The sequence below is a fragment of the Lepidochelys olivacea genome (assembly GCF_965140295.1).
Source record: "Lepidochelys olivacea isolate rLepOli2 genome assembly, chromosome: 7".
In the NCBI taxonomy this organism is placed as follows: domain Eukaryota; kingdom Metazoa; phylum Chordata; order Testudines; family Cheloniidae; genus Lepidochelys; species Lepidochelys olivacea.
Genome location: NC_140417.1, coordinates 67,813,969 through 67,826,636, shown reverse-complemented (window position 1 = coordinate 67,826,636; position 12,668 = coordinate 67,813,969). Strand labels below are relative to the sequence as shown.

Here is a 12,668-nt window from a genome sequence, read left to right as displayed (position 1 = left end):
GGGCTTGGCTACACTTGCAGATGTAGAGCGCTGGGAGTTAAACCAGCCTTCGGAGACTGCAGCAGGGAAAACTCTGCCATGTTTTTACACTGTCAGCTGCAAGCATACTGGCGTGGCCCCATTAGCAGCTCTTGCAATGCCACAAAACGCAATGCATTGTGGTAGCTATGCTGGTGTGCAAGTGGCTGCAACGTGCTTTTCAAATGGGGGGATGGAGCATGACAGGGAGGGTGTTGTGTGTATGTGGGGGGAGAGACACTGTGTTTGGGGGAGCAGAGTGTGTGTCAGGATGCTGTCTTGTAATTTCAGACAGCAACAGACCACCCCTTTCCCCCACCTCTCTCTCTCTCATACACACACACACACAAACAGCAGGATTCCACAGTAATGGTTTGCTTTGTCCCAGAGCAGATAAGCATGCCTGCTGTCAGACATGGAGCTTTGAAAGGAGATAGCCTCAAGCCTGCAGCAGAGTTCAAAACAATGACAAGAGTGGCCACTTGACTTCAGGGGATTATGGGACATTTCTGGAGGTCAATCACAGTAATGCAACACGTTGTCCACACTGACACCCGGGCGTTTCAGCCGGGGTGTAGCAAGCTTTATGCTTCTCATGGAGGTGGATTACGAGGCGCGCTCTACCTGCAGAGTCCAGGCACTCTACATGCCTTGCCAGTGTGGACCCCTCAGGAGTTCGGGCACCCGGGGCTGATTTAATGTGCTCTAACTTGCAAGTGTAGCCAAACCCTTGTTTCCTTTTGTTAGCAAGTCTGCTCAAATGTCTTGTTCACTCACTTGACTACATGCTAATACCACCTGTTAGAAAAAGCTGAATTAACTAAAGGTTAAGAACCTTGATTGTCCGGAATCTTCTAGAACCAACATTTTTTGTATGTATGTATATATTTGTATACCAGGCCATCAATGTATATGGCAGCTTTGAAAGCATATTAAACAAGTTAAAAGACACAGTCCCTGCCCTGAAAAGCTTACAACTGAAACAGACTCGAAAAACATACAGAAACTAACTCAGAAGGGAAAGGCGTGTTCATGGTCATTAAACCTCCTCCCCCAACACAAGGAGAAAAGATGCCATTAAACCTCAATAAACTGAAGTATTGCAGTTATTAACCCCTCTAACGCCTCCCTGACCCTCATCAAAGCAAACAACCTATATTAAATGCTTATGTAAATAAGTCCCCCACCTCCCCCTTCTCAATAAAAAAATCCCTTCATACCTACCACCACATATCCCCAGCCAAACCTTGCTGAAAATATGAAAAATTCTATGCTAAGGATGGTATGTGATATCACATCTCTGTACAGGCCCCTTCCTTACTGCTCAGTGTTTCTCCTGCTAAGATTATGAGTCCACTGTGCTTACTGCCGGGAGAAGGGACCGCTGGACCCCTCCATGTCATCTGGGAGTCTGTAAGGTTACTGAGAGGCAGCATGCCCAGAAACATTTTGATTTGCTGGTATCTTCCGGAAGAGAAGCAATTCGAAACTGGTTGATTGAAATACAACAGATACCTCATAAACAGATACCCTAGAAGTAGTGAGACTTTAATAACAGTGACCTAATAAATGAGGCAAAATTGGGGAAAGCCCAAATCATTTGCATGGTATTCTTTTACTAGACATGAACATGGAAATCCTGTTAAAGCTAAGTGCAAGTTCTGTTGTTCTTAGTAGGTGAGACATGTAGACAGAATAGAGAAACACTTGGTGAATTCTTGTGGTACGTTTCCCGCTACTGTCAAAGATAGATTATTGCAGTCAAACAGCAAGAGAAGGAAAACACATCTGCGTCAAATTTTTCTTCTGTGCATTCTCCTTCTACTTCTCTTTGGCAGCAACTCGGGAAGCACAGGGTCTTCTGATGAAGATAATGATATGAGTGACAATGAAAGTGAAACTTTCTATTTTTTTATCTTCGAATAAGAATTTTGCTACATCATCTGCTTCAGGATCAAAAACTCCTATTCCTGGAAAGTCTTCAAATGTTCAACAAAGTGGTATTAAGAGGTTTCTGAATAGAATGTCCCATGACCAGAACAACAAACTTAACCATACACTTAATAGAGGTATTAATGCCAGCAATCCATCATTTTAGGTAGTAAAAAATCCTGATGCTAGAATTTTTCCATCAGTTGTATCGAGTTTACAAACTACCAAGAAGAAAACAGCTTGCAAGAAGTCTTCTGAATGCTGAAGCACATGAAGTGAAAGAGAGAGTGAGCTGGTGTCCTTATGGCACATGCTCCTCACGTGTTTCACCTGTCCGACAGATGAAGCAATATTCCCAGTGAGGGTGCCATCAACTTCACCACCAGTGCTTTACTCATTCCAACTGAGCATCAGCACACAGTCCAATATATTGCTGATGGGTATAAAAACAATCAGTGAATTGGGCCCACAAATCCTTATATCGGTTGTGCTGGCTAATACGAAAGCTGCTTGGGTGCTGTTGACAAATAAATATCTATACCTTTGTGTTGTGGATGTGCTGCCCCGGCGATGCAACTTTTTATAGGTGATGTTGAAAATCTGACAGTTTTCTCATCATGTGCCAGAAGAGAAAAGCATTATCAAGTTTTTCAAAAATAAACAAGTATCAGCAGTCATTTTTCAGTGTCATTTAGTGCAGCACTAAATTTCATGGTGGAAAGTGTTGTGCTCTCTTTGCATTCTAACTACATGGGAAGAAATTCTTTTAACTACTTCATATGCAGAACAAAATTCTTTGATTTGGGGAATCATCCATTCAAAAACCAGAAATAAACTGAAGATCTACCGCTGGGAAGCGGGTGACCCTCTATGACAATTTAAGATTAGAGAAGAAAGTGGCATATGTACTGTTGACTCACAATTCATCAGGTGAAGAGAAAGGAGATGTTGGTGGATTCGATGATGGGAATGGAGATACAGATGAAGCGGTTAAAGCGGATAAAGAAAAAAGATAATGAAAAGCAAGATAGTTGAAGAGTTGGCCTCCTGACTTCCTAGCGTAAGTGCACTTAAAGATGACTTATTTTCTTATAGTTATGTGTTTGTTTTATTTCTGTTTAATGTCATTGTTCTTTTGCAACTTTCACATTTAAATACTAACCTCACATAGCAAAAAAGATAATTATTCTTTCACATTTTAGAACTTCATTTCGTTGTGTTTCACGTTTTTCTGAATTAAAATAGCACAGTTAACAAAACTTTGTTTTGTAATTAGACATAAGCATGCCAGGCTAAGAAACCACAAAAAGTCTTACTCTTTTTTGTTACTGTTCTAATAAATTTGTGCTTTGAAACATCTGACCTTTTTTTTTTTTTTAACATTATCTGACAATATTTGACCAATGTTTGACCAGTCAATTGACCAACTATTTTTGGACAGGTCAAATGACTAGCCCTGCATCTGCTTCAACTCTGACCGTTGGAAAGGTACTCCACATCTCCCTCACCAAACAAACAAATAAATTAAAAGTAACACCATATATCTAGCAGGCAGTACTATGCAAATATCTGGGGAAATGACAAGATTAAACACGGATATGTGGCAAAAAAAGTAACCATAAGAAATCACATCTTTTGTCTTGACTCTGCAAGCCTGATTATCAGAGACCTATCAAAATATAACAAAGGATTTATTTGTCATAATATTGAATGTATTGAGTTAAACACAGCAGATTCAATACAAACTGGTCACAAATTGCCTTCAGAAAACAACATGAGGTGTGTTAAGATTTTTTGGGGGGTAACAGAAGGCCATCAATCACTTTACTCTAATTATAAAAGAGAACATAGATCTCCAAAGCCTCATAAACCATAGAAAGACATTCAGCATCCTCCTTCTTTTTGATTTCTCATTCTTTCCCCAGCTGGTGTTAACCCTGACAGCCTGTCTCTTTGTGTTAGCCTCAAACTGCCTCTCTATTCTCAGTTCACTCTGGGTAGAAGAGACTTCTGTTTGCTGGTCTTACATATTGCTAAGTAACATTTCTCAATAAATGTAAAGACTTTCTGTAGGTCAGCTCAATACTTGAATATCTTGGCTTCACGCATAGATGAAGTCAATAGTACAAGAGAAAAACCTTTTGCTTCATCAGTTTTAAAGCATTTGTCATGGGAAAATGTTTCTGTTGAGTATTCTTCATCAGACGGAGGAAGGTAGCATAATTGCAAGGTTCAGTGAGAATGAGTTTAGCTTTTCACGTTTACTTTCTTGCTCTTAAGATGGCCTCTAATGGTGATGTTTCTCTGTTTAAAATAAGTGCTGTGAGATGTCATCTCAGAACTCCCTTAAGTGCAACAGAAGGAGAAGCCAACTTCTAGTTTACTCTTGAAGTAGTTGTGATTGGGGTGGGAGACATAGGGGCACGTGCAATGATGTGTGTCCCAGCGAGCTCCCCGGAGTAAAGAGTTTGTTCCTTTTCTTTCCTTTTGCCATCTCTTGCTCTCCTCTAAGTGTATTTATGTCACCAAAGAATTTCAAATGGGAGGAGTCTAATTATAGAATAAAGCCCTCCCATGGGTAGGGTTATGCTAATTAAGTAAAACCAGGGTATATATTGTATCTGGTGTATAATGGAATTAGCAGGTGTCCATCACAGTTTTCTTATGCGTGGTATCAGATTTTCTTCCCCATGGTGCAAAGCACAAACAAAAGGGAACTTAATTAGCCATCTGCTTGCTGAGAAAACAAGGGGAAATTGTATTGTTACATCAGAACAACATACAGGTATGCTGCATGTTTGAATTTGATGTGAAATGGCTTCAGACACAGACACACTATAACTCATCAGCAGGATTTTAATCCAGGGCGGTCAGCATCAAGAGCACAGGCTACTAACAGTTAAGTGCAGAGGCAGATGACTATGCTTTTGGACTGCCAGTTCAGCAATGCACTTAAGTACATACTTAAATCCTACTGAAGTACATGGTACTGAAGCATATGCTTAAATGCTTCGCTGAATCAGGGCGTTGGTGCTGACAGTCCTGGATTTAATGCCTGCTGACTATCTGTGGTGACTGTATGCAGACAAGGTTCATTTAGATCTGAGGTGGGGGGGGGGATGTTCAGCCCATCTTTAGCTTAAGGCTCGTAGCACACCTTTTCACAGTATAAATAAATAAATACTAATAATAAACCAGGAAAACTATATGCTCTCTTATCTCTGCATCTTAACATTTTAAATTCAAAATGTATACAATTATGTATGGAATAGTTCTGAAATATGATAAATCCCCTACGTAGCAGCCAACATTTTGCTAGCAATTATTGTAATGACACATTCCAAGTATAACTGAAAAATAGGGTGAAACAACAACAAAAAGCCATGGCTTAAGAAAGATGTAGTTATCCAACACAAATAAACCAACAGAGCAGCCTTCAATTATTTATATTAGAAGCTTAGCAAGTCAAACTAATATTTCTCAATAAGATGATATGAAGCTGAGCTGGTGAGCTGAAAGTCTAAAACCAAGCAAAATATATTTTCTATAGGAAAGCACCAGCCTCCCATGAATTGCTAAGTTTAGTCCTTAGAGCCAGACCCTAGCTTTGTCTTTAATAGGACAGCATAAATTCCCATCAACATCCACCAATGCATATATGAACTCCTTTTACTACCAGAGGCATTATGGTCAGCTGGATAGGCTGCAGGACAGCAAGTCAAGAAACTTTTGATCTGTCCAGAGGTCTACCATGACTTTCTGTGTGACCCTGATGAAGTCTCTTTACATATCTGTCCCTCAATTTCTCCACCTCCACAATGAAGGTAATACCTTTATAATAAGGCTTTGACATCAAGATTTGAAAAGTGTTCTATAAACACTACATATTAATAGATCAGCTGTTATCACCTAGACAAATTGAATCCTCCATCAGCAACACACACAAATATTCACTCACCAACAACATTGTTCATGGGTATATTTAAACCCAGTTAAACTATCTAACCATTGAATTAATCAAAGTCTCACATCTCGACTCCAGTGTGAAATAAAATTTTATATATATTTATATACATATAAAATCAAATACAAACATATATACATCATCATTCCATTGCATCATAATATTTATATGGCTGCTAAACAACTAGAGCTAAGGGAGTGGTTTTCTCCTCATTAAAATATGTGCAGGAAATATATTCCCTTTTCTGGGAAGAAATAAAATGGTATTGGGGCTCTTAGAGTCTGAACAATTTCAATGATTTCTTGTGGGAACACTTTCAAAATGATTTGTGCCTTTCCTGGCATTCTGCCCATAAATTTTTGATCTCTGTTCCAACAAATGAACTTTGGCTTTTCTAACAAACTTGTAAATTTTCCCTGTTCTTCTCTCCAGAAATGATCCTGAGTAAAATACTAGCAGTGGGTGAATTAAAGGTGATGCAATTCCACCCCTCCATAATGACAGGCATTTGTGAAGATGAAAGGGCATAGAGCCCAGGGGAATCTTAAATATTACTTTCCTGCAGCAGTAATAGTTATGGGAATATTCAAATATTGTTTCTCCAGTAAAATTATAACACCTCAAACAGAGAAGATCAAATTTTAAGTTCCTTTCTGAAGTTTGAGACTGCCATCAATCTGTGCATGGTACTATGCTGAAACGAAGGGGAATGAGGAGTGCAGGGCAATAGCAGGATTGGGCTGTTAAATGTTCTGAATCTGAACCCTTCCTGCCCTATTGCACATTGCTTAGGACACAAACATGGCTCCGCCATCCCTGTGTACTCCTGACCATTCTTTGCTTGCCCTTTGCTGTTAAGTCCCATAACTTTTTCCTCTCTCAGGGAAAGCCCCGTAGGGGTCCCAGGCCAGTATATTATAATGTTAAACTGGAAGATGTTTCCTGTTTATGAGATACCAATCATAAACAGGGTTGAATAAACTCTGAGTTAGATGTTTATAACAAATTCAGAAGTCAATAGCCAAGGAGTTTACTAGCCCAAGGTTTTGTTAATAGTAAAGCTGGCTGGAAAATAGGAAAGGAAACAAATTCTATCGTTTCCCTTTCTGTTTTTGTCCTTCCCTCCATCTTATTCCCCCGCTCCAGCTTTTCTCTTCTGCCCAGAAGAGCTGCAATATAACTGTTCACATTTTGGTTCAAAGCCACACTGAGGCAACAGGAGAATCCCAATATAAACAATGTATGCGCAAATCCAGAATAGTTATTACAAAGGCTAGAGTCTGCTGACTGGTAAGGATGGAAGAGGAGTCTGAGAACTAGCCCAACTGTTGCTACTGAAGTAATTTTTTACTTGTATTGCGGTAGTGACTACAGATTCCTATCAGAGATACACTATATTATGCACTGGACACACACATAAACAAAAGCCTCAGAGTTTATAAACTAAGTCATGGGCATAATATCCTTTGACTTCAAAGGGAGCAGAGATTGGGCCTGAATGAAGGAAATGAATCCTTTTACCTCTCCATGGTTTAGATCTATTTCCTCCTTTAGCATTTTCAGCTTGCTTTCAGACTGAGAAGCAGAGGCAAGGGGCTTTGCTGTTGGCAAGCAGCTTGAATATTCCAAATAGAGAAACCAGCCAGAGTAGAGGATTACAATATCCAATCAGAGCACAGAGGTTTGCATAGTCACAGTTGATTCATTGAAAAATAACTGAACATTGATCACATATCAAGTACCTACAACTTCTATGCAAAAAAAAGCTAAATGCACAACTCTATTATGGGAGGTAAGCCTCAATACTCATGCAAAAACAATAAAAAGTATATCATGTATTCCTATAACTGATTATTACAAATTTCCTTACCCTTCACCAAGTTTTAGGAGATACTTACAATTTCTTTCATGCGCAAAACATTTGGAGAATATAACTCACTTACATTTTTGTTACTTTTCTAACTGCATAAAATATTCAAGCTAATAAAATTCCTAGGAGATCCCTATTTTCTGTCAGCATGACAGGTTCACTGCCTCAGCAGCCCCTTGTGCCAGGATATTATGTTTCAGGGGTTCTTCTCCTCTAGTACCCCCCATCATTTATTGTTTTGGTTCTGCAGCAGTCTGCTGCTTCTGTGGTGTGGCCTTTCAATGCAGTCCCCTTCTGGGGTAGCAGAAAATGTACAAACAGAACAAACCCAAATTCTAGTGGTCTTTATGCCAGGCCATCAGCCCCCAATTGGGACCCATCTGTCTTTGCTTGTAACTTCCCCTCTTGCTGGGGGAGTGGCAGAGGAACCCAGGCCCATCCTCTCCTCTAAGATCAAGCCCAGAAACCCTGGTAGGCAGCTAAGGACCATGCCTTCCAATCCCTTGCTGCCTCCTTTGGCTGCTCCTACCTTTTCCCTGTTGGTCAGCATCCCTCACAGGCTGCAGACTCCCATATTCCTGCTGTGGAATTCTATCTCCTCGTGTGGTTACTTCCCAACCAGCTACTCAAGGCCAGCTTCCTCATGGCCACTGCCAGCCTCTCTGGCAGTGGCTTTGTCATATTTCAGAGACAGGCTCTCACTCCATCCTTAACAGAGGAGAAGTCCTCCCAGCTCTCCTCCTTGGAGCTGGGGGTGTAATTTAGGCAGGCTGTAAAGCCTTAGCCAGCTTCTCCTTCAGCTGACCCCTTTTCCCCAATTAGTCCTCAGGTTCAAAGTTCAGCAAGCCAATCTTCTCCTGCTACTATCTGCCCTGCTATGAGGGAGGAGACAGTAGATATGCTTGTCCCTTTTTCTCAGCTCATCTGCAGTTGGTTGGGAGAACGGGAAGCCTGGCCCCCTACAAGGCTCCTGTCCTAGGCCCTTAAACAGACAGTAATGGGTTTTCTTTCCAAACGCTATTTATCCCTGGGATAAATGCAGCTTTATAACATCTATTTTGCTTCAATATTCTATACTGGTTTTCTTCTACATTATGTTTTGAAAGGTGTATATAAATGTGAGTTTTTGTGATTTGTGTTTTGTTTAGAATATGTGATAGAAGTCTTTAATTGCAATTTGTAAGCTATCATGTAAAAGAACATAAGGATGCTTCAAAGAGGAGTGCTGCCTGAGAGATGGTGTCAGAGCCATAAACTAAATAATAAAAAGGGATTTTCCTTTACAAGAAAATTAAATCCTTCAGTTTCAAACCACATAAAGTCTAGACATGTCTGTATGAAAAATAATTTATTTTATAAACACTTGAAAGTCTTCATTCTTTAAACTCTAAAGGAAAACATTTATTTTTGGGAAATGTTTTGTAGAAGACCTGTGTTACTTCTAATTCATGTTTGACTATCCCTGAAATGTTTAAGAGGACATATACCTCTTTTGAGAGTCTCAATTGCAGTGTTGTTGTAGCCATGGTGGCCCCAGGATATTAGGCAGACAAGGACCCACCAACCCAAAGCAGCACCAGACACTGATAGAACAGCAGATGCAAAACTTGCGGACATCTCTCCACAGCTACAATGATCAATACCCAGCACAGCACACCTTTCAAGATCCGTGAATCTTATACATGCCTAGCACAACATGTGGTGTACCTCAGGGATCGGCAACCTTTGGCACACAGCCCATCAGCGTAAGCCCCTGGCGGGCCGGGACGGTTTACCTGCAGCATCCGCAGATTCGGCCGATCACGGCTCCCACTAGCCGCAGTTCGCCATTCTAGGCCAATGGGGGCTGCTGGAAGTGGCGGCCAGCACATCCCTCAGCCCGCGCTGCTTCCTGCAGCCCCCATTGACCCGGAACAGCGAACCACAGCCAGTGGGAGCCGCGATTGGCAAAACCTATGGATGCTGCAGGTAAACAAATCGTCCTGACAGGCCATGTGCCAAAGGTTGCTGATCCCTGGTGTACCTTATCCAGTGCACTAAATAATCCAACAACTTTGTGTGTGAAACCAAACAATCACTACATTCTCAAATGAACCCATGCAGAAAAATGATAAAAGACAAAAACACTGTATCATTTGTGGGTGAACACTTTTCACAAAACAATCACTCCAACAATCACCTCTCAGTCCTTGTCCTGAAAGGAAACCTGCAAAACACCTTCAGAAGATGAGCCTGGGGACTTAAATTCATAACTTTACTAGTTACTAAAAATCATGGTCTTAATAAAAAGACTCTGGATTTATGGCTTATCACAACAATCTGTAACCCTCTAACCCTTTTTGTCCTATGTTTGCAGGGTGTTAATGGACCACTGCACCTTGAATGGTCCCTTAGAATATATGTTAAACTATTTATGCTTAACAATCTGTTCCACATTGTACTTAGCAGTGATGCTGGGAGTACCTTTCCCAGATCTGAAGAAAGGCTCTGTGTAGCTTCAATGCTTGTCTCTTTCACCAACAGAAGTTGGTGCAATAAAACTTAAAGATATTGCCTCACCCACTTTGCCTTTTGAGATGTATATTTTCCAATATTTTGAACCTAAATGCAAACCTTCATCTAATAACTGCCCAATGCCATCGCCATATAAATAGTAAGATGATTTATGTAAAAATATAGCAAGATAATTTGATGCTAATGTAAGAAGGCATCTGAGTATAAAATTATCGATATTAAGTGGACATTAGTTATTTTACAATGCTTAAGCAATTTCTTGCCAAATTGAGAAAAAGACAAGAATCATCTCTCAAAAGACTGGTAAGCAGAACAGTGACTATTTATGTGTAAAGACAAATATTAAATATGTTAAAAAAGACAAAGTTGAGAGCTAAAAGACCTTTATATAGGCAACAACAGTGTTTGGACTCATTTAAAACAAAATTCCAATTCCTATTAAGCCCTGGTGGAACTAAAGAGATATCTCAGAAAATGAATGGAATAGAAGAAAGTTAACATTTTATACTTTAATGATCCACTGCGAAATTTCCCACAACAAGGATAAAGGCAATTCATAACCTGCTACGAATACATCATCAGATTGCATATTCAGGAGCTGAAAATACCAACAAGACAATCTCATGAAGGTGATGAGCCAATGAATGGATGACAGCAGCTGATATTTAAATCTAGCCAATCCCCGGAAAGAGGTGTGCTTTCCTCCTGCAGTGAAATTATGGAAAGAGCTACATATAAATCTCCGTGGGATTTAACTTTAATGACTATTAGGAATCTTAAATTCATTTGTCTGTCTCAGGACCATTCCTGGAATACCTTCTTTTAAGTGACTCCTGAATTGTGTAGTTAAGCCAACCTAACCTCAAATGTAGACAGTGCTAGGTTGACAGAAGAACTCCTCCCATTGGCATAGGTAGCATCTACACTGAAGTGCTACAGCGGTGCAGCTGTGCCATTGTAGCATTTCAAGTGTAGACAAACCCTCAGATACCCTAAGACAGAACTCTCTGCTGATATGAGGAACAACATATTTTGGTTGTAATTACCAAGGGCAGGTCGACACTTAAAACGCTGCACCAGCCCCGCTGCTGTAGCGCTAAAGTGAGGTGGGTGAAATTCTGTGGCCTGCGTTGTGCAGGAGGTCAGACTAGATGATCATAATGGTTCCTTCTGACCTAAATATCTATGAATCTATGAATCTATAAGACGCTTAAACCACTGGTCCTCATGGTGGCATTTCAGCACTTGACCAGTGCTGAAATGCCACCCTGAGAAATTCTTTGATACTGTGGAACAAGTGGTAGCTTGTGCATCTCTTCCTTGGTGAGTTCTTACAATACAAGAAAAGAGAGAGACAGCTATTGAGAGGTAGACACTTTACAGCACTTCGCAGCTGCTACAACAGCCTTGGTGACTTTTCAGTGTAACAGTGTGAATCCTTTGATTATTTCCCAAATCAGAATACAAGGGGGAAGATGAGGGGGTTGTTGGGATTGTTTCTATGCCTTACAGGACACCGCAATGAAAAACAAGAAAAATAATCACAATTATTCATTATTACTATATTACTGTGGGGCAGAGGGCTGGGGAAATGAAGCTGTGGTGATAATATGCACACAAATAAAACAGCAGAAACAAATGAAAAACATGTAAAGTTGCAGTGACAAGATGGTTGAGAGAGTGAAGTGAAATGCACACTTGGACATTCAGCCAAACACACAACATACTGTACTATATATGCCCAGAGGACTTTCACACACAAGCCATACTAAAAGAAATTGAAATCCATTTGTTCACATAGTAACATTGACCTGGATCAGCACAAGCCTTCTGTTTAAATTAAAGGACCAACATAATGTCAACTACTTACGGATGTGACTGTTCACAGGGGCTTTGTCCACGATGACAGTACAGGAGACGACACTAATATTCTGTTCAGCAGGGGCAGACTGACTGAATATCAAATACCATCCATGCTCTCTATATAATTTCCTCCATCTAAATGAATATATAAAACAATATAATCAGATACCATGCGCCTGGGTGCAGTAATAAGGACACACAAGTATTGGAAAACCTATATGTTTTAGCAAAGAATTAAATCTTTGCCAACGCCTTCCCCATTCCTCTCCCTCCCACAAGCGAGTTTATACAGGTATTGTTCAGGCAAACATGGCAAATCATTCCACAAGAAGCTGACACATTCAATACTCTAATGAAGGACAAAGATTAGAGTTCAATACCCTCCACCCTTGTCCTGCTGATAAGCGAGAAGCACTTTTGCAATTAGAGGTATCAAATTGGGAAGGGAGGAGTTGGGTGAATATAAGAAACTGGCAACAATTTTAACAAATAAATTATTCAGTCAAC

The 12,668-nt window shown here is 40.3% G+C and overlaps 1 protein-coding gene across 1 annotated transcript in view; it reads right to left on the bottom strand.

Moving 5' to 3' along the window:
- The window catches only part of LOC311523237 (uncharacterized protein), a gene marked incomplete at its 5' end in the record, with an annotated part of 104,328 nt that overhangs the window by 65,070 nt on the left and 26,590 nt on the right, over positions 1–12,668 (bottom strand). Inside the window, one exon of the mRNA XM_084633011.1 lies at positions 12,169–12,296. Within this exon, the coding sequence (XP_084489137.1) occupies positions 12,169–12,296 (128 nt within the window). The remainder of the gene's footprint in view (positions 1–12,168; positions 12,297–12,668) is intronic.